Source organism: Xenopus tropicalis, chromosome 8 (assembly GCF_000004195.4).
Source record: "Xenopus tropicalis strain Nigerian chromosome 8, UCB_Xtro_10.0, whole genome shotgun sequence".
In the NCBI taxonomy this organism is placed as follows: Eukaryota; Metazoa; Chordata; class Amphibia; order Anura; family Pipidae; genus Xenopus; species Xenopus tropicalis.
The window spans coordinates 4,745,588-4,767,935 of record NC_030684.2 but is presented as its reverse complement, the minus strand read 5'-3'; the positions used below and the strand labels follow the sequence as shown (position 1 = coordinate 4,767,935).

Below are 22,348 nucleotides of genomic sequence, written 5' to 3'. Positions count from 1 at the left end.
ATTGCCCCACTGCCCCATAGCCCATCCCAAAACCTACCCCACTCAAATTACCCTTTTGAGTATTAAGGGGCCCCTCTTTGCCCTGGCGCCCCTGACTTGAGTCAGCCTTTTACCCAACCTACGAATAAAGCTTCGATCCAAAAATAAGCCAATTACAGCAGCCGGCCAGTAATACCCTATGAGTAACCCAATATCCTAACGACAGGGAGCCAGGGGCAACTTTCCGTTCTGCAGGACAGGAAATGAACGGAGTGGGAAAGACCATCATTCTGTCAGTGGGGGGGGGGGGATAGGCTCGGTCAGACTGACTTTGGGATGGGGGGGGTCCTGTGTTAACCTGGGGTGGGGAATTTAGACAGTAAGCTCTACGGGACAGCAGCAGGCAGAAAGGAACTGCAGCAAAAGGGTTAATTGAGAGACTCCCTGCACTGCTCCCAGGTGCTTTTGTGCCATGGAGCGGCAGCCGCCCAGCATGCCAAATGCACAAGGGGGGGGGAATATGACATCACCGGGCTACGGCTGGCAGTTAGGCAGCCCCTGTGCTAGTGGCCAGGGGGGAGGCTGCCTGTGTATCCTGGGTCCCTCAGCACTGGTGGGAGGGGAAGAAGAGGAGGGGGGGGGGGGAAAGGGAGCGACTCCGTCCAACCAGAGTGAGAGAGCTGCCTGCACGTTGGATGGGAGCTTTCCTTTCCCCCCCAGCATGTCAGTCCCTACAATAGAGCCGGAGTTCAAATAAGGCTGCCGAGCTCTTCCTGGAGATTATGGATGTGGGGCATCATTAGTCCTGGGGGGGGCAATGCTGGCTGACCAGGGTCCCATTCTGCCCCACAAGCTCTTCTCCTGCCCCTGACCTGGAAATGCGCAGGGATCAGCGCAGCCGCCCAGTCTGAGCGTCGGGAATACCGGGATTGGAAGGGAACTTTGGGGGGGGTTAAAGAGTCGCCGATAGACACGAGATCGGAGGAGATGGAGCCGCGGGACAGCTGAGGGGCTTCCGAGAGACAACCGAAGAGGAGAAGGGGGTAAGAGTGACCCTGTTTCAGCTTCAGGAGAGAACTAACACCGCCTCGTACCTCGAGCGCTAACAATGCCAGCTAGGTGCTTCCACTATTGGGCTGCATGCCATTAACCCTTACACATAACGATGGGATCCCCAAGCTGCTATCACTATGGTAACAAGGGATCCCATAATGTTCTGTGATGTCTCCCCCCATTTGGGCACCCCAGCACCCAGGGAAGGGCAACCTGTGTCCCTCTGGGTGTTGAAGTTGAAAACTATGGAGAGAAGGTCCAGGGGTAGTTGAGATGCAGACAGAATATCCTGGAGTCAATGCAGTTGGAGAAGGAGGGGTTAAGCCCTAGAAAGAGTTATGGTGAGAGTTTCTGGAGGAGTTAATCCTAGTTAATAACAGAAGCCGCAGACACTGTAGAGTTAATGCCACTCTCTGTGGCTAATAAAGGGGTTAAGCACCCTTCACTCTACACGCAGCTCCTTTTACTTGTACTTGGCCATTCCGTGGCTGATTGATCATCGTACAGGAACCGAGAAACTTTGGTGGCTACAAAGGTTCCCCAGGAGCCCTACATGTAGCCAAGTGCCGACCCACGGAGTGTTAATCCCGAGTTGCAGTGGCAGAGAGGAGTTAAGCTGCGAGGGCTGCCAGAGAGGGTTCGGGAGGAGTTAAGCCCAAGCTGTAGCCAGGGAGGAGATCTAGGGAGAGGTAAGCCCTACAGGCTACTGGAGTGGAGATCCAAGAACAGCTAAACCCAGCTAGACAGAGGACCCAGGAGAAGATAAATCTTACATGCAGATAGAGAGAGACGATCTAAGGTAGGTGAAACACTAGGTGCAGATAGACAGAGGACCCAGGAGAAGATAAGTCTTACATGCAGATAGAGAGACGATCTAAGATAGGTGAAACACCAGGTGCAGATAGAGAGGAGATCCAGGAAGAGATAAGTCCCAGGTGCAGACAGAAAGAAGATCCATAAGAAGATAAGTCCTAGATGCAGACAGAGAGAAGATACCTGTAGATGATAGGTCCTAGATGCAGATAGAGGGAAGATCAAGGAGAAGATAGGTCCACTCCCAGATGCAGATAGAGGGAAGATCCATAAGAAGATAGGTCCTAGATGCAGACAGAGAGAAGTTACAGGAGAAGATAGGTCCTATATGCAGATAGAGGACAGATCCAGGAGAAGATAGGTCCTACATGCAGATAGAGGACAGATCCAGAAGAAGATAGGTCCTAGATGCAGATAGACGGAAGATCAAGGAGAATATAGGTCCCAGATGCAGACCGAGAGAGGATCTATGATAAGTTATGCCCTATATGTGGCTAGAGAGAGGATCCTAGAGGACACAAGCACTAGATGAAGCTACAGAGAGAGGATCAGAGATGAGATAAGTAGAAAATACAGACAGAGAGGATTTTTATGGTAGAAAAAGTCCAAACTGCATCTAAGTAGAAGATTCAGAAGAAGATAAAGGAGATAAGTAGTAAAGAGAGAGCCCTCAAGGTAGATAAATCCCTAGATGCCACTAGAGAGAAGATCCAAGAGGAGATAAGAAGTAGATGCAGATAAAGAGAGGACCCAGAGTAGGTGAAGTGATAGATGAAGCTAGAGGGAGATACAGGAGGGGACAATTAGTAGATGAAGCTAGGGAGAAGATCCAAGGGGATAAGTAGTAGATAAAGGTAGCGAGGGGTCCCAATGAAGGTGAAGCCCCAGGTGCAGACAAAGAGAAGATCTTGGAGGTTCAGCCTTAGATGCAGCTAAAGGAGACCCCCCCCCCTGTGTGGCCCCACTGAGTCCCTATAATGTCACTGACCCAACTGCATTTTGATAAACCAGATGTCACCTAGTGTCCCACTGTCCTACTCAGCGCTAGCCTTGCACCCTCTATCCCCTGCCCACTCACCCCGTGCTTGCTGTACAATGGAACCTCAACGGCACCGACACCTCTGGGTACCATGGAACCAAAGCACCATCAGATACTTCTGTCCCCTCAAACTTTCCATGTTCCCCTGAGCAGGGGGTTCGGGGGAAGCCCTTACTGGGGGTACGGTCCATAACATTGCCCTCTATTCCGGCAGCTACAGAGTTAAAGGGGGTGGTTCACCTTCAGGTTCATTTTTAATATGTTACAGAATGGCCAATTCTTTGCAACTTTTCAATTGGTCTTTATTTTTTATTTTGCATAGTTTTTTTTAAATTATTTGCCTTCTTCTTCTGACTCTTTCAAATGGGGGTCACTGACCCCGGCAGCCAAACCCTATTGCTCTGTGAGGCTCCAGTTTTATTGTTATTGTTACTTTTTATTCCTTATCTTTCTATTCAGCCCCTCCCCTATTCATATACCTGTCCCTCATTCAAACCACTCCGTGGTTGCTAAGGTCATTTGAGCCCTAGCAACAGGATAACTGACCCCGGCAGCCAAACCCTATTGCTCTGTGAGGCTCCAGTTTTATTGTTATTGTTACTTTTTATTCCTTATCTTTCTATTCAGCCCCTCCCATATTCATATACCTGTCCCTCATTCAAACCACTCCGTGGTTGCTAAGGTCATTTGAGCCCTAGCAACAGGATAACTGACCCCGGCAGCCAAAACCTATTGCTCTGTGAGGCTCCAGTTTTATTGTTATTGTTACTTTTTATTCCTTATCTTTCTATTCAGCCCCTCCCCAATTCATATACCAGTCTCTCAATCAAACCACTCCGTGGTTGCTAAGGTAATTTGAGCCCTAGCAACAGGATAACTGACCCCAGCAGCCAAAACCTATTGCTCTGTGAGGCTCCAGTTTTATTGTTGTTACTTTTTATTCCTTATCTTTCTATTCTCAGCCCCTCCCCTATTCATATACCTGTCTCTGTTTCAAACTGCTGCTTTGTTGCTAGGTCAAATTGGACCCTAGCAACCAGATAGCTGCCGAAATTCCAAACTGGAGAGCTGCTAAACAAAAAGAGCAGGATGGTGTGTGGCACCTATAGGGTTAACACCCCCCCTCCACCCCCCTTGTAATTTGCCGGGGGTTAACACAAAGAGACAGCTGTGACTACTGAATAAACAGAAAATAGGGAAATGGCACCTAAAGGGTTAACAAAGCTTAGGGTGGTGTGTGGCCCCAATAGGGATAGGGCAATGTGGGGGGGGGGGCACCTATAGAAAGTGTGGGGGGGCCCTGGGGTTGGTGCTGTAATGTAACTCTATTAGGATTCTGTCCCATTGTGCCAGAGGGCAGTTGGGGCAGTTAGATGCCCAACCCGTCAGGTCGCTGCCAGACACTAGGGGGGGAAGGAGAGAAAGTAACCCACGACCTCCCTTATCTGCCTCTGACCTCTGCTGTCTGGGGGGGGGTCCCGGGAGAGGGGGGGCTTAAGGGGGCAGATCTCATTGCTATTCCTATTACATTCCTGGCAGGACGTATAACAGCTGCTTGTTATGTTAGCTGAACTACAACTCCCAGCATGCAATGAGAGCTTTCATCAGCCTGTGCTGTTCTTTCTAGTTCCCTTCGGGGGCATCAGGGGCCCCGGTCCAATCAAAATAATCCCGACAGAATGGAATCCCCATTGGAACAATAAGCCATTGTCTGACTATAGCGATTGTTCCTGCATTACGCCAGCGGCAGATGGGATTGTGGGTCGCCCAGCTCTCTCTCGGCCGGGGGCCAATTATATGGTATCCAGCCTCTGCGCCGCTGTCCGTTATCTACACGTATATAACAATAAATACATGTATATGGGGAGAAGGGTGCTGCCGTATACCCGGTGTTGTACAGCAGGAAGCCCAATGTGCCCCGCAAGTTCAACTGCTGGAAATACTGAGAACCAGTGGCAATCTGTACATGCCAAGGGACCCCAGAATGGCCGGGGTCAGCTGATTTCATGGCTACTGCCCCTTTACGTGGTCGCCAGGTGGGCGGATTTTCTCCCGATATGCCCAACTAAGGTGGGTGATATCGGGCTGATTCGGTCGTTTGGCCCTAGGGCCAAACAATCTAATTAAATCTAATTAAACTGAGGGCCACATCAACGATCCAATGTAGTCCCAGATCCGACGGAAAATCTGCCTGATCAAGATCTGGCCAATTTTAGTCTAGATGTTGGTCGGGGAGGCCGGTTGGGGGTGCCCATACACAGGCAGATAGGCTGCCAATTTGGTCTAAAGTCTAAAATCTGCCCGTGTATGGGCACCTTAACAGCGGCCAAAACCTCCTTGGAATCCCAAGATACCATTGTTTGAAGAACCTCTACTGAAATAGTAGACACTTTCTCCTGACATAACAACAGATGGAGCCCAACTTCCTTGTCCCATCTCAGGTTTCCCATAGGAATGACAGCTTGTGCCCTATTGGACATTCTCGGGTTGCTAGCCTAGGGCAATACATAGCAACGACTAGCAGGTTCGATGATGTCTCTTTATAAAGGTCCTTCCACTGAGGAGCATCGTATCTGTTAGTTACAGTGGCCTTTGACCCATTGGAGGAAGGGAGGGATTCAGGCTCGCCATCAGAACATAGCTGCCCCAGATGCATGCTGGGAACCCCACCAACATTACTGTAATGGCCTCAGTAGAGAACAATACATGAGGAACCAGGGGACCCTGGTGGACCACGCAGCAGAAAGGAAAATATTTGCTCTCCGAGTGGGGGATTCTCTATCTAAGCAGGGAAAACGACTCCACCATATGTGAGAAGAGAAAGTGCCAGAGATGCTCCCACTGTGGCCTCCACAAATACTCCCGACACAAATGCCCTTTCCACCCCCAGTAATCCCGGAGCAAATCAACTGCTGCCGGGAGGGGGGGGGGGGGGTCCCTACACAACTGATGCTATTTAGAGCTGGTATTTTTGGAAAGAGAAAGTTTTAAATATAAACCCCCACCATTTTTTTGACATCTACTCAATTTGAGGGCATTGACAGGTGGGGCATCTTGCCCGGTTACGGTTCTTCACTGGGCACTAAGGCCTCTGTATGGTATTCCTTTCTGCTGACTGGGCAAGAACTTGCCTCTCATAGATGATAACCACAGGCCTATACTGTGTCTCCTTCCCCAACCACAAGGCCCCCGGTGTGATGGGAAATAGACATTTGGCCAAGAACGTACATATGTGACTCATGTAACCTCATTGAGCAGAATAGTTTTATGGTGAACAAGCCAACTCCAGCCATAAAGGAACTTTGTGAGGGTGTTCTGATTATGGACTTCTATGGGGGCATTGTGACTACACTTGTGAGAGACCTACGTTGTTTAGTCTCATTAGATAATGAATTCATGAGGTCCTCTTCTGACAAGGTCACTCTAGATGATGGACTGGCTCCATACAATGACCAATAACTTGATGACCACACAGGGGCCATACATGGGCAACAGGCCTCCCCGACCAATATCTGGCCAAAAACTGTCCAGATGTCGATTGGACAGGCTTGATTTTTTGTCGGATCTGAGAACCCATTGGCTCATTGATGCAGTCTTCACTATGGCTTTCCCTATCCCCTTAATTGAAATCCAATCGTTGGCCCTAGGGCCAAACGATCGCATAAGCACGATATCGCCCACCCAAGGTGGCCATATCACGGGAAAGATTTGCTCGTTTGATGACCTCACCAAACGAGCAATCTTACCGTGTATGGCCACCTTTACTCTCACAGTACTTGGTGGTGGAAAATGGAAGAAGAATGTTAGGGCCCAAGGCAGCCTTGGGTTGCGATGTTTTAGCCTTGGGTTGCGATGTTTTAGCCTTGGGTTGCGATGTTTTAGCCTTGGGTTGAGATGTTTTAGCCTTGGGTTGAGATGTTTTAGCCTTGGGTTGCGATGTTTTAGCCTTGGGTTGCGATGTTTTAGCCTTGGGTTGCGATGTTTTAGCCTTGGGTTGAGATGTTTTAGCCTTGGGTTGAGATGTTTTAGCCTTGGGTTGAGATGTTTTAGCCTTGGGTTGAGATGTTTGAGCCTTGGGTTGAGATGTTTGAGCCTTGGGTTGAGATGTTTGAGCCTTGGGTTGAGATGTTTGAGCCTTGGGTTGAGATGTTTGAGCCTTGGGTTGAGATGTTTGAGCCTTGGGTTGAGATGTTTGAGCCTTGGGTTGAGATGTTTGAGCCTTGGGTTGAGATGTTTTAGCCTTGGGTAGAGATGTTTTAGCCTTGGGTTGAGATGTTTTAGCCTTGGGTTGAGATGTTTTAGCCTTGGGTTTTAGATGTAGTCCCTGACCTAAGCAGGTGGTGGGTACTGGAGGAGAGACGTTGGCCATAGGAGAGGAGAAGCTGAGGAGAGGTAGAAGCCTTGACTGGATTGGGAGCTCAGGTCCTGTAGCTGCTGGGAGTTGTAGTTGACCATCGGACATCCCAGCTGTAACTGATGTGAGTTTAGGCGGCCAATGGCTTGTGTAAATAAGGGTAAATATTAGGCCGAGGGGACATGGAATGACTGACGGGGCCCAATTCCCTAATTATGTTTATATCTCTGTATTTATAACGAGGCAGAAACAATAAACAGACTCAATAGGAAGCGGAGGTACAACAGCGACTGTCGCCTAGCAACGCGCATCCCGATAACACGCCGTGGCACATACGGATAAACACATGCCGTCACCCGTGTAACTGACATGTACAATGAACCCGCCATGCAGCATTGCTCACATTCTCTAACTGCCAGCCCTCCCCGCCGACTGCCACATTTCCATTCACTCCAATCAAACTCCAATCAATTAGGCCAAACGGCGGGTTTTACATCGGGTTCATTAATGGCAAAACAATCGGGTCGTGGCCCGGGAACAAGCTCTTAGTCACGCTCGCTGGCTCGGAAAGCCCATTAGGCCCAGGGGAATTCTGGGAATGTTTACAGTAGTGAGTCGACAGTTTAAAGCGTTACCCTTCCTTTGAACGGAACGGAGGCAGCACAGAGTCCTTAGGCACAGCTATGCATTCTGGGTAGCAGAGGCTCCTTGGCAGCAGAACAAGGACCGCAACCCATTGCCCAAGGTCACTAATCAACCCAGTTGGACCCTACAACGCAAGTCAAGACCGAAGATGACAGTTGGCCAATAGATCAGCAAAGGAAATGAATATTACTTGCCCTTTACTCTGGTTCCTAAGCCATCGGGATCCTTTCTATTTAGCCTGTAGCCTCTCCGGCCTCAGTGCCCCCGGGCCGACCCGCTGTAAGCTCTTGGGGCAAATGAAAAATCGCAGCTCAAGTGGCCGCTAATTGATTTAACCGGTTCCCGGGGCCTGCCCTGCTTTATGGCTGAGATTCTAGCTATCTGTATAACAGAGCATTCTGTCACAGTGGCACAGATCCTATCTGATCCCCCCATTGTAAGCAGCAGTCCTGCCCTGCTTTATGGCTGAGATTCTAGCTATCTGTATAACAGAGCATTCTGTCACAGTGGCACAGATCCTATCTGATCCCCCCATTGTAAGCAGCAGTCCTGCCCTGCTTTATGGCTGAGATTCTAGCTATCTGTATAACAGAGCATTCTGTCACAGTGGCACAGATCCTATCTGATCCCCCCATTGTAAGCAGCAGTCCTGCCCTGCTTTATGGCTGAGATTCTAGCTATCTGTATAACAGAGCATTCTGTCACAGTGGCACAGATCCTATCTGATCCCCCCATTGTAAGCAGCAGTCCTGCCCTGCTTTATGGCTGAGATTCTAGCTATCTGTATAACAGAGCATTCTGTCACAGTGGCACAGATCCTATCTGATCCCCCCATTGTAAGCAGCAGTCCTGCCCTGCTTTATGGCTGAGATTCTAGCTATCTGTATAACAGAGCATTCTGTCACAGTGGCACAGATCCTATCTGATCCCCCCATTGTAAGCAGCAGTCCTGCCCTGCTTTATGGCTGAGATTCTAGCTATCTGTATAACAGAGCATTCTGTCACAGTGGCACAGACCCTATCTGATCCCCCCCATTGTAACTCGTTTTTTCTTTATTTTCCGCAGATATTCACAGAGGATACCCAAGTCTATTGCTTGCTGCCCCCCCCAAACCACAAGACAATGATACCCCTGAGGATCTCTGTTTTGCTCCTCTTCGTGGCACTTAGGAGCACGTACGGGGGCAACACCCAGGAATTCCAGAGCAGCGAAGGGACGGAGCAGGAGTTTATTTACCTGAACAGGGAGAGACGGGCGGCGGCGGCGGAGTCACATGACAAGTGCACCTACACCTTCATTGTGCCCCAGCAGAGGGTGACGGGGGCCATTTGCGTCAACTCCAAGGAGCAGGAGCCCGTGTACGAGACCCGGGTGCACAAGCAGGAGGTGGAGCTGCTGAACAGCGAGCTGCTGAAGCAGAAGAGGCAGATCGAGGCCCTCCAGCAGATGGTGGAGGTGGATGGTGGCATCGTCAACGAGGTGAAGCTGCTGCGCAAGGAGAGCCGCAACATGAACTCGCGGGTCACCCAACTGTACATGCAGCTGCTGCACGAGATCATACGCAAACGGGACAATGCCTTGGAGCTGTCTCAGCTGGAGAACAAGGTCCTCAACCAGACGGCCGAGATGCTGCAGCTCACCAACAAGTACAAGGACCTGGAGCACAAGTACCAGCACTTGGCCTCGCTGGCCAGCAACCAGTCCATCGTCATCGCCCAACTGGAGGAGCACTGTAAAAAGACGCCCCCGGTGCAAACCAAGCCGATAGCCCAGCCCCCCCAGCAGCCAAACAAGGTCTATAACCCTCCCAACTACAACCGCATCAACCAAATAGCGACCAACGAGATTCAAGGAGATCAGAATTTGAAGGTCTTGCCACCTCCCTTGCCCACCATGCCTCTATTCACCAGCAATTCAAACACCACAGACAAGCCCTCTGGTAAGTTCCACTGGTGGGTCCCATGAGTAGATATGAAGGCCATTCCATCACTTTGTAAGCTGTCCCCCCACCCTAACCCTCATCTATACCCTCAGCAACTCCAACACCACAGACAAGCCCTCTGGTAAGTCCCACCGGTGGGTACCATGAGTAGATATGAAGGCCATTCCATCACTTTGTAAGCTGCCCTCCCACCCTAACCCTCATCTATACCCTCAGCAACTCCAACACCACAGACAAGCCCTCTGGTAAGTCCCACCGGTGGGTCCCATGAGTGGATATGAAGGCCAACACAAACATTTCCCTTTAGTTCTGGCTCGCAGTGCCATTTGGAGGCCCGTCGTTAGACTAATGAGCTCAGGAAGTACATAGCACGGTGCTGGCTCTGCGCCTCGGAGCTGCTGTTTGGCAACAGTCTGTTTCCCAGGGGATCATGTCCCAGAAAGGACTCTAGAAGGGAAATCATCCCAGAGATATGGATTTGTTGTAAGCCAATCAGAGCTGAGCTGGGCAAACAAAGGGTTTTGCTCTGCTGCTATCTATGTGGCTGTCCAGGCCAAACAGTAATAACCCCCTGGGCTTGGATAAACCCAAAGTCATTTATGGCCACCTTTACCTTTAGGCCTTGCTGGGCCTGGGATGGACTTGTCTGGTTCCCTTTAACTTTCCCTTTAATGTCTGGTTCCCTTTAGCTCTGGGCAACTAACAGCCAGAGAATGATCTGAGTGACCCGCAACTCCTAAATGTCACATCCTCATTCATATGGGCTCCTACTTTACTCTAATGGTATAGACAAACCCCCGCCCCCACTTGCCCTTGTTTAAACAACCTAGGTTTCACATTACCATGACTGAGGGTTCAACAAGTAATCTGTCTAGATTTGCCCCTTTCCCATCAGCCAGCTGCAACCCTATCCATAGGGATAATACAGTATGGGGGTACAGCTTATTGTGTGCCCAGAACATTCCCTCTCTGTATATTTGTATTTATACATATGGGTAGGGGGTGCCATAGTGTTTCCCTTAGACAGTACAGTATGGGGGTACAGCTTATTGTGTGCCCAGAACATTCCTTCTCTGTATATTTGTATTTATACATATGGGTAGGGGGTGCCATAGTGTTTCCCTTAGACAGTACAGTATGGGGGTACAGCTTATTGTGTGCCCAGAACATTCCTTCTCTGTATATTTGTATTTATACATATGGGTAGGGGGTGCCATAGTGTTTCCCTTAGACAGTACAGTATGGGGGTACAGCTTATTGTGTGCCCAGAACATTCCTTCTCTGTATATTTGTATTTATACATATGGGTAGGGGGTGCCATAGTGTTTCCCTTAGACAGTACAGTATGGGGGTACAGCTTATTGTGTGCCCAGAACATTCCTTCTCTGTATATTTGTATTTATACATATGGGTAGGAGGTGCCATAGTGTTTCCCTTAGACAGTACAGTATGGGGGTACAGCTTATTGTGTGCCCAGAACATTCCCTCTCTGTATATTTATATCTATACATATGGGTAGGGGGTGCCATAGTGTTTCCCTTAGACAGTACAGTATGGGGGTACAGCTTATTGTGTGCCCAGAACATTCCTTCTCTGTATATTTGTATTTATACATATGGGTAGGGGGTGCCATAGTGTTTCCCTTAGACAGTACAGTATGGGGGTACAGCTTATTGCGTGCCCAGAACATTCCTTCTCTGTATATTTCTATTTATACATATGGGAGGGAGGTGCCATAGTGTTTCCCTTAGACAGTACAGTATGGGGATACAGCTTATTGTGTGCCCAGAACATTCCCTCTCTGTATATTTGTATTTATACATATGGGTAGGAGGTGCCATAGTGTTTCCCTTAGACAGTACAGTATGGGGGTACAGCTTATTGTGTGCCCAGAACATTCCTTCTCTGTATATTTGTATTTATACATATGGGTAGGGGGTGCCATAGTGTTTCCCTTAGACAGTACAGTATGGGGGTACAGCTTATTGTGTGCCCAGAACATTCCCTCTCTGTATATTTGTATTTATACATATGGGTAGGAGGTGCCATAGTGTTTCCCTTAGACAGTACAGTATGGGGGTACAGCTTATTGTGTGCCCAGAACATTCCCTCTCTGTATATTTGTATTTATACATATGGGTAGGAGGTGCCATAGTGTTTCCCTTAGACAGTACAGTATGGGGGTACAGCTTATTGTGTGCCCAGAACATTCCTTCTCTGTATATTTGTATTTATACATATGGGTAGGGGGTGCCATAGTGTTTCCCTTAGACAGTACAGTATGGGGGTACAGCTTATTGTGTGCCCAGAACATTCCCTCTCTGTATATTTGTATTTATACATATGGGTAGGAGGTGCCATAGTGTTTCCCTTAGACAGTACAGTATGGGGGTACAGCTTATTGTGTGCCCAGAACATTCCCTCTCTGTATATTTGTATTTATACATATGGGTAGGAGGTGCCATAGTGTTTCCCTTAGACAGTACAGTATGGGGGTACAGCTTATTGTGTGCCCAGAACATTCCCTCTCTGTATATTTGTATTTATACATATGGGTAGGAGGTGCCATAGTGTTTCCCTTAGACAGTACAGTATGGGGGTACAGCTTATTGTGTGCCCAGAACATTCCCTCTCTGTATATTTGTATTTATACATATGGGAGGGAGGTGCCATAGTGTTTCCCTTAGACAGTACAGTATGGGGGTACAGCATAGCCTGTTATAGCATTGTGCCAGACCCTGGGGGGGAGAGGGGAGAGTCGTGCCCTTTGCCCACACTGACAGGCTGGGTGCTGTGTAGCTGTATTTGGGTAGGTAATGGGAGTTGGGAGCAGTTCTGACATGCCCGGCACCCACTAACTGGCAGGGGGTGAGGCTGGTACAGACAGTGAGGTCCCACAGTTGTACTATGTGGAATTCTGGGCGCGCCCACTGCCCGGGGCCTACAAGTCCCATTAAATACAAACCCTGGGAGTCTGGGGATCAGTATGGCAGCCTCGCTCAGGAGATGCTGTGCAGCTGGGAGAACTTTCCATAATATCATTATCCAATAACAATAAAAATGGGATTTGTTTTTATTCCAACACAGGAAGAAAAGATTCCACGGTTCAACCTTTTCATGTTATTAAAGGACAAGTAAAATTAAAACTACTGGGGTGGGGGGGGGGGTTACCATTGAGATGCCCCCCCCAGGTTTCCAGTCGTTGTACAGGGTATTTACCCCACTGTTCATGCATTAATACAGGCAGCTGTGCTAAAGGGCACATACAGACTGGCACTGAGAGTGGCACAGACTATGGCATGTAGAGGGGTACAAGAGAGTCAGGTCATGGCATGTAGAGGGGTACAGGAGGGTCAGACTATGGCATGTAGAGGGGTACAGACGGTCAGGTTATGGTATGTAGAGGGGTACAGACGGTCAGGTCATGGCATGTAGAGGGGTACAAGAGAGTCAGGTCATGGCATGTAGAGGGGTACAAGAGAGTCAGGTCATGGCATGTAGAGGGGTACAAGAGAGTCAGGTCATGGCATGTAGAGGGGTACAAGAGAGTCAGGTCATGGCATGTAGAGGGGTACAAGAGAGTCAGGTCATGGCATGTAGAGGGGTACAAGAGAGTCGGTCATGGCATGTAGAGGGGTACAAGAGAGTCAGGTCATGGCATGTAGAGGGGTAAAAGAGAGTCAGGTCATGGCATGTAGAGGGGTACAAGAGAGTCAGGTTATGGCATGTAGTGGGGTACAAGAGAGTCAGGTTATGGCATGTAGAGGGGTACAGACGGTCAGGTCATGACATGTAGAGGGGTACAAGAGAGTCAGGTTATGGCATGTAGAGGGGTACAAACGGTCAGGTCATGGCATGTAGAGGGGTAAAAGAGAGTCAGGTCATGGCATGTAGAGGGGTACAAGAAAGTCAGGTCATGGCATGTAGAGGGGTACAAGAGAGTCAGGTCATGGCATATAGAGGGGTACAAGAGAGTCAGGTCATGGCATGTAGAGGGGTAAAAGAGGGTCAGGTCATGGCATGTAGAGGTGTAAAAGAGAGTCTGGTCATGGCATGTAGAGGGGTACAAGAGAGTCAGGTCATGGTATGTAGAGGGCTACAAGAGAGTCAGGTTATGGCATGTAGTGGGGTACAAGAGAGTCAGGTTATGGCATGTAGAGGGGTACAAGAGAGTCAGGTTATGGCATGTAGAGGGGTACAAGAGAGTCAGGTTATGGCATGTAGAGGGGTACAAGAGAGTCAGGTTATGGCATGTAGAGGGGTACAAGAGAGTCAGGTTATGGCATGTAGAGGGGTACAAGAGAGTCAGGTTATGGCATGTAGAGGGGTACAAGAGAGTCAGGTTATGGCATGTAGAGGGGTACAGACGGTCAGGTCATGGCATGTAGAGGGGTACAAGAGAGTCAGGTCATGGCATGTAGAGGGGTACAAGAGAGTCAGGTCATGGCATGTAGAGGGGTACAAGACAGTCAGGTCATGGCATGTAGAAGGGTACAGACGGTCAGGTTATGGTATGTAGAGGGGTACAGGGGTACAGAGGGGTACAGGTTGTGGCATGTAGAGGGGTACAGAGGGGGTACAGGTGCGTGAGTCCTGGGTGCACCTGTGTGGGACACTATTCATAGACTGCAGCACTTTCTGTACCAAGAGACTCCGCTTTGGCATGTAGAGGGGTACAAGAGAGTCAGGTCATGGCATGTAGAGGGGTACAAGAGAGTCAGTGCACCTGTGTGGGACACTATTCATAGACTGCAGAACCTTCTGTACCGAGAGACTCCGCTTTGCACCGCTATTTGTTCTGCGCGGTTCTGGCCAGCGGCCGCTTTCCGTCCCAGCTCCCTGCCAGATGAGGGGGGGGCAGCTCCACATCCACTCAGAAGGTTCCAAATTCCACTCTCAGGAATGTTACATTTAAACAGCACAAACACTCCAGTCCCAAATTCTTCCTCCTGTCAGAGTTGCACGTAGATTCCTCGGGTTTCAGGTGGCCCAACGTGGGGGGGTCGTGTCTGTCAACTGGTCCCAGTGGCAATAACACCAGGTCTGTTCCACTCATTGTCCCGTATATGAACTCCCTGGTCTTGCACAGACTCCTCCACTCCTATTACTGAGAAGGCTTCATAGATCTCAGCTGGTGGCTTCCCTGGGTCCAGAGGTCCAACCTTCCCTCACCAAGAGATGTTCCTCTTGTAACCACCTGTCTCTTTTCTCTCTAAGGGCCCTGGAAAGACTGTCTGCAAGCCCTGGAGGATGGGCACGACACCAGCAGCATATACCTAGTGAAACCCGAGAATACCAACCGACTCATGCAGGTGTGGTGCGACCAGCGGCACGACCCCGGGGGCTGGACTGTCATCCAGAGGCGCTTGGACGGGTCCGTCAACTTCTTCAGGAACTGGGAAACTTACAAGGTGAGCGGATGTTCTCTCAGTCTGTATCCCCATACCCCATTCCATGTGACCATAAAAAGGCACATGGCTGGAATATTGTACCCCCTACTGTAAACGATAAGGATATTAGCAGTCACTGAGGGGTTCTGGGCCCATATAAAGGCACATACATAGTACAGTTGTAGTATATTGAGGATAAGATGAATTTTGCCGATATTTGTGCCGATGTAGAATAAAAACATCATCGCAGAGACTCCAAATGTGGTCTTGGCTGTTCCTACCCAGATTCACAAGCCGGTTTGGAAGTTCAGCCATCGGTTACACAACGCGAAAGGGCAAATATTTGCTTGTGGTGTTGGAAGATTTCCTTCCTTAGAGATTGTGTCATCACAATTGGACACACACCGCCCATGACATCACACGGTTGGACGCAGAGTAGAACAGGAGTATCCTGAAAGCCTTTCCTTGGGCCAACGGACACTTCTGAGTTTAGACCTTCACCCCGTGTCCCACCCAACTTTATTGCCTTAGAATTCCCTATCTTTTGTACTCGTGACTCACACTAATGTTGGGGAGCCACACAAGCATGAAAACAGCTCTTTGGGGGTGCCAAAAAGGCCTGTGATTGGCCACTTGGTAGCCCCATGGGGATTGCTGGCCTACAGGAGGCTCTGCTTGGAGTAAAACTGTGTTGGGGCTTCCAAAATTGGTCTACAAGCCAGAAATATAAAAATGGCACCTACTTTGAGGCCAATGGGCACCTACTTTGATGCCAATGGGCACCTACTTTGAGAACAATGGGCACTTACTTTGAGGCCAATGGGCACCTACTTTGAGGCCAATGGGCACCTATTTTGAGACCAATGGGCACCTACTTGAGGCCAATGGGCACCTACTTTGAGGACAATGGGCGCCTATTTTGAGACCAATGGGCACCTACTTTGAGGCCAATGGGCACCTATTTGAGACCAATGGGCACCTAGTTTGAGGCCAATGGGCACCTAGTTTGAGTCCAATGGGCGCCTATTTTGAGACCAATGGGCACCTACTTTGAGGCCAATGGGCGCCTATTTTGAGACCAATGGGCACCTACTTGAGGCCAATGGGCACCTACTTTGAAGCCAATGGGCACCTACTTTGAGGCCAATGGGCACCTATTTTGAGACCAATGGGCACCTACTTTGAGACCAATGGGCACCTACTTGAGGCCAATGGGCACCTACTTTGAGGCCAATGGGAACCTACTTTGAGGCCAATGGGAACCTACTTTGAGGCCAATGGGCAGCTACTTTGAGGCCAATGGGCACCTACTTTGAGGCCAATGGGCACCTACTTTTAGACCACTGGGGGCAACATGCTAATGAGCTACTGGTTGGGGATCACTGCCTTAGACCTCTTCTCTGGAGAACAACATGCAGCCATCTGACTTTATAGGAGAACCAGGGAGGCCTTTGATGATGTTAATGGTTCTGCCATTGGATTGTTGATGCGGTCCTTGGTCTGACAGCGCCTATGCCCACCTGTTTCATTTAATCGTTGGCCGAAAGACTGAATTAGCCCAATATCCACCTTAGGTGGAGAAGATCTGCTCATTGACCTCGCCAATGAGCCGATCTTACAGAGTATGGCCACCGTTACCCAGAAGTGCCTGAGACATTAGAACCAGGAAGCTTTTTAATGACAAAGGTGGTTTGCGATTTTAGCCAACCACGTGCCTGCCCAAATTCCACTGCTATGTTCTAAATGAGTAGACCTTGACAACAGTGGGAAAAAGGTTCTGCCCCTGTTCCTTTCTTGGTCGGTCTTCTTCTGTGGAGCCCGTAGAGTCAGTGCTGAACAGGCAGTTAGGATGAAGGAACCGACGGCCATTGAGAACATAGTTGCTATCAGTACCAAGTTCTGCCTTTCTACATAGAGTTGGGTTAGTTGGTAGCATCGAATGCCCATTTTATGTACAGGTCCTGGAGTGGGACAAAGGCAGGTTGGAAAGCCATAATAAGATGATAACTCAGTCCGTGTACGTGAAGAAAGTATGAGCCATGGACACGGGCGAGACAGTTCCTGTAGAGAGACAGGGGCTTCCTCGAAGCCTTGCTGCACTGAGCCACCATTTGCTTAGGAACGAGCTGTTGGACACGTGTTCCAGGCCACGTTCAAGGAAGGGAAGACTTAAGGGCTCTTCTTGCTAATCTCTCAAACAGGAGCCGGGCTTTAGTTGAGCCTTAAACGCTTTTCCAGATTCTTCTTTTTTTCCAGTGATCTTGTTAGGAAAGCGCGGGGCTGTGTCCGTCTAGCACACTGTCAGGGATCTATGGTGCACCTTGTAAAAATGTCTCGCTTGGAATGTGGAGCTCTCTAACCAACTCTGACTGCTTCCATTCTATCCTGCTGCCGCCCATCTATACTTCAACCTACTGCCATAACCCATCTACTCAGGGTCGGACTGGGTCACCGGGACAACAGGAAAAATCGGGTGGGGGTTAGGGGACGCAGCTGGCGGGGGCAACTGCACCCCCCAGTCTGACCCTGAATCTACTTCTTAGCCAGTGTACTCAGGGCTGAATGTGGACATGGCTACAATTACATACTGGGGGCTACATCCTGTTAACGGTGGCCATATTTATTACTGGTTTGTAGTTTCCCTTAGTTTAATTGGTTGACAGGGGGAGAAGTGGGTGAAGTCTATGTTCTAACTCTCTCTATTAGAAATAAAATTACATTCCAAGTAGAGAAGCCCATCAAGCCCAGATGAGTTCCTTAGAACAAGGTCCAAGCTTGACTTACTAGATTCAATTGGTTGAAAGGGGGAGAAGTAGGGTGAAGTCTATGTTCTTACTCTCCCTATTGGAAATAAAATTACATTCCAAGTAGATAAGCCCATCAAGCCCAAATTAGTTTCTCAGAACAAGGTCCAAGCATGATTTACTAAATTTAATTGGTTGCCAGGGGGAGAAGTAGGGTTAAAGTCTATGTTCTTACTCTCCCTACTGTAGATAAGAAGTAGATAAGCCCATCAAACCCAGATGAGTTCCTTAGAACAAGGTCCGAGCTTGACTTACTAAATGTTTGCTCTCTCTTATTCTATTCAGCATGGATTCGGCAACATTGACGGTGAATATTGGCTGGGCCTGGAAAACATCTACTGGTTGACAAACCAAGACAACTACAAACTGCTGGTCACCATGGAGGACTGGTCGGGCCGCAAAGTGTTTGCCGAATACGCCAGCTTCCGCCTGGAGCCGGAGAGCGAATACTACAAGCTTCGGTTGGGTCGCTACCACGGCAATGCTGGGGACTCTTTCACCTGGCACAACGGCAAACAGTTCACCACACTGGACAGGGACCACGACGTGTATTCAGGTACAAAATGTAGAACCTTGGTGCAACTATGACCTTTATTTGGGTACCTGATTAGAACCTTGGTAGATGGTTGACTATATGTTTGGGTCAAAACAAGTCTACTATAGGGCAAACGTGGCTGGTTAATAGAACCAGGCTACGAGTAACGTCACAATACTTGACTTGGGTCAGGACTTGGGAAATATTACATATACATCAGTGACTATACATTCATTTTTCTTTTAGTGGCCCCTAAAAAACATGTGTTAACAGACAAAACTGGCTCGTAAAACACGAAAAAATAACGTGATGATAGATTCCCTTTAAAGATCATTTCGGAAAGATGATCTAACGTAGGAACATCAAGCCAAGGTGAAGTCAGACTTTCCATCAGATCCTCTGGGATAGAATGTTTCACGTTTTCTTTCAAACCTTGGCAAGATAGAGCTCCACTCGGGGGGGAGTCGGGATAACATATTCCCTGACTTGTTTCCAGAAATCTCATTTTTTTTGTTGTGTGCGCTAGTAGCACTTTAAGAGATACAGAAGATCGTTGGTTTTGGCTTCCTGCCACCAGAAGGCTCCATTTTCTTCTGTTCTGCATTTTTTACTCCTCAGTTAAGTGCAGTCTCACCTTAGAAACCTCTGTCTCTTTCAGGAAACTGCGCTCACTATCAGAAGGGCGGCTGGTGGTACAACGCCTGCGCTCACTCCAACCTCAACGGCGTCTGGTACAGAGGAGGACACTACCGTAGCCGGTACCAAGATGGAGTTTACTGGGCCGAATTCAGAGGGGGGTCATACTCGTTAAAGAAAGTGGTCATGATGATCAGGCCCAATCCCAACACTTTCCACTAGGAACCGTAACCATCTGAATGAAGTTCTGGCATCGGAAAAGGGATAGAAAGACTTTGCTTCTGTGACTACAGAGACTTTTACTGTCCGCGAACACCCGTACTGTAAAGTGCTGTATATTTTATTGTCGATCCGTTTCTGACCTCTCCACAAGCCATTCCTGCAAGGGAGCATACCAACCCAAACCAGACACGCCTCACCCTCTTAAGGTCCCAGAACGACCCGTTTGCACCCCATTCACGCCAATTGCACACCCATTATACATAGCTTTTGTTGGCATGTACGTAGGGCAGCGCTTGTATTAATCCAAAGCACCGTGTATTATCTCAACGACGCAGGAGAGGACATCCCACGAAGTCTTGTAGCAATAACTTAGGTGTTAGTACTTAATCCATTTCTTATACGTTCATTATAACATTTTGTACTCAACGTTCCTCCTTCTGGTTTGTCAAAGACGGCGAGTCTTTGCAGTCAACGAGCAAGATGTATTTACCTCCCCTTCCGAGTAAAGGTGCCCATACACGGGCTGATTCTAGCTGCCAAAATTGGCCAGATATCGATCGGGCAGGTTAAAAAGTCTAGTCAGATCGGGGACTGCATTGGCTCGTTGATGCGGCCCCCGAACCGACTTTGCCTATACCCTTCGTTGGGCCAAACGATTGAATTAGCCTGGATTCTCCTGATATCGCCCACTGGTAGGTGGGGGATTTCGGGAGAAGATCCGCTCGCTTGGCGACATCGGATCTGAAGGTGTATGGCCACCTTTAGAACTATCAGCACTTAGACACGTTCCACCACACTCCTAGCTTCCCTTCACTCCCAATGTACTGTCTCCGTATGCTACTCTACGTAACCGTGACTTCTTCTATCCATGTATCTGATCAGGGAAGGACACATTATGCTTTAAAAGCCAACAAATCTACCTGTACAGTATTTAGAGATATGTGTAAATATATATTTTTACAGACAAAAGAAATACACAACATACCTTCATGTACCTATGAATATTATCTCTGCTTTTGACGTTTCTTATATCTTGACACGGTTCGTGTCCCATCTACGAAGGACTATATCTTTTGGGGTAATAAAAGGCTATCCTCCTTTGCAGGCAAACGATGGGTGCCAAATAATATTTAAACTGTGTGTAAGTAGAATATGAATGGTAATGGAAGGTACAGGCCAGTTTACAAAGACGTCCTTGGCCACCATGGGTCTTCTCACCATGATCTTCTCAAGATGGTTTTCCACCGACGGTGGAAAGGCAAATGCGTTGCTTCGTCTTTTCCAAAGTCAGAAGTGTTCTCATGAGTTTTCTCATGGGCGACTTAGCGTTTGTGGGGAGTTTAGTCGGCCGCAATGGCCAATAAGTCTCCCCGTGGGCCATAAGCCTAAGACTAAACGATTTGGAACCCAGCTCTCCTGTTTCACCCACTCAAAAAATATATGAGATCGTCCAGGAACAAAAATTCACCCGATGGAGTGAAATGTTCATCGCTTTTTATAAGTCAAGGTGTATATTTTTGATCATTTCCAGTACAGTACGAGGTACAGGGTTAAAAAAAAAAAAAAAAAGAATGAAGAAAAACAATAATAAATATTATGCAATTCTGGGACGTTAAACAGAGCTGTTATTTCCCCACCCTGCGCTTGATTGGCTGACACCAAAACAAAAATTGTTGGTATGTAGCCACGTGCCGAGTGTAAAACAATCAAACTGGGAATAAAATGAATCATCATTTTTCACCAAGAATCATTATTTGGAGGGTGAATTCCTTTTTAAATGTCAAGGATGACTGTATGTATAGGATATCACTAAACAGGAAGTTGGTAGAGATCTACTAAGCCCAACCCCCACCAGTTTAAGTAACCAAGCTGTTCTGTATCCGCTGGAAACATAATCTCTGAGTAAAGTTGGGGCAGATACATACCTCTGAACACTGGGGGGGTCATTTATCAACACTGGGCAAATTAGCCCATGGGCAGTAACCCATGGCAACCAAATAGTTTCATTCATTGTTCCTCCTGCAGCTGGCTGGAAAAAGCCTATAACTGATTGGTTTCTATGGGTTACTGCCCATGGGCAGTATGGGCAGCATGATGATCATGTATAGGATCCTGTTATCCAGAATGCTCGGGACCTGGGGCTTTCCCGATAAGGGATCTTTCCGTAATTTGCATCTCCATACCTTAAGTCTGCTAAAAATCATTTAAACATCATTTAAACCCAATAGGGCTGTTCTGCCCCCAATAAGGGGTAATTATATCTTAGTTGGGATCAAGTACAGGTACTGTTTTATTATTACAGAGAAAAGGGAATCATTTAACCATTAAATAAACCCAATAGGGCTGTTCTGCCCCAATAAGGGGTAATTATATCTTAGTTGGGATCAAGTACAGGTACTGTTTTATTATTACAGAGAAAAGGGAATCATTTAACCATTAAATAAACCCAATAGGGCTGTTCTGCCCCAATAAGGGGTAATTATATCTTAGTTGGGATCAAGTACAGGTACTGTTTTATTATTACAGAGAAAAGGGAATCATTTAACCATTAAATAAACCCAATAGGGCTGTTCTGCCCCAATAAGGGGTAATTATATCTTAGTTGGGATCAAGTACAGGTACTGTTTTATTATTACAAAGAAAAGGGAATCATTTTTAAAAATTAGACGGCCTTTCCGTAATTTGGAACTTTCTGGATAACGGGTTTCCGCATAGGAGATCCTATACCTGTATTATATTAAGCAGGATAAAGGACACACAGACTGCCTGAATCGCACAGTGGAAGAATAAACACAGGCGCGGTAGAAAGATCTCACATCTCCGATAAAGCACTTTATTACGTGGCCCTTGATTTCTTTTACTTATGTGCAAAGAGGCTGCTAAAGGCATTAAAGCTAATCCGTACCCGAGCGCGGCAAAGACCGGAAAGGTTCTT

General features: G+C 48.1%; 2 protein-coding genes and 1 long non-coding RNA gene across 7 annotated transcripts in view; 2 read left to right on the top strand and 1 right to left on the bottom strand.

Moving 5' to 3' along the window:
• Positions 1–22,348, bottom strand: part of ralgps1 (Ral GEF with PH domain and SH3 binding motif 1) — a 197,615-nt gene that overhangs the window by 80,495 nt on the left and 94,772 nt on the right. The gene's annotated exons all lie outside the window — the stretch shown is intronic.
• angptl2 (angiopoietin like 2) lies at positions 719–21,153 on the top strand. 2 transcript variants are annotated; one of them, NM_001097403.1, is given in 5 exon segments: positions 719–1,022; positions 8,950–9,823; positions 15,044–15,237; positions 18,306–18,576; positions 19,214–20,415. In NM_001097403.1, coding segments are annotated over 4 exon segments (1,482 nt in total). In that variant the 5' UTR covers positions 719–1,022; positions 8,950–9,006; the 3' UTR covers positions 19,414–20,415.
• On the top strand, positions 13,169–14,282 carry LOC116406641. The gene is made up of 2 exons (XR_004219719.1): positions 13,169–13,904; positions 14,201–14,282. It is a non-coding gene; the product is annotated as an uncharacterized LOC116406641 (long non-coding RNA).

Excerpts from the sequence above, each read along its gene's own strand:
- angptl2 (XM_012969751.3), top strand. The coding sequence starts at position 9,007 with ATGATACCCCTGAGGATCTCTGTTTTGCTCCTCTTCGTGGCACTTAGG. Across the intron at positions 9,824-15,043 it reads CACCACAGACAAGCCCTCTG|GGCCCTGGAAAGACTGTCTG; the intron begins GTAAGTTCCACT and ends TTTCTCTCTAAG. Across the intron at positions 18,577-19,213 it reads GGACCACGACGTGTATTCAG|GAAACTGCGCTCACTATCAG; the intron begins GTACAAAATGTA and ends TGTCTCTTTCAG.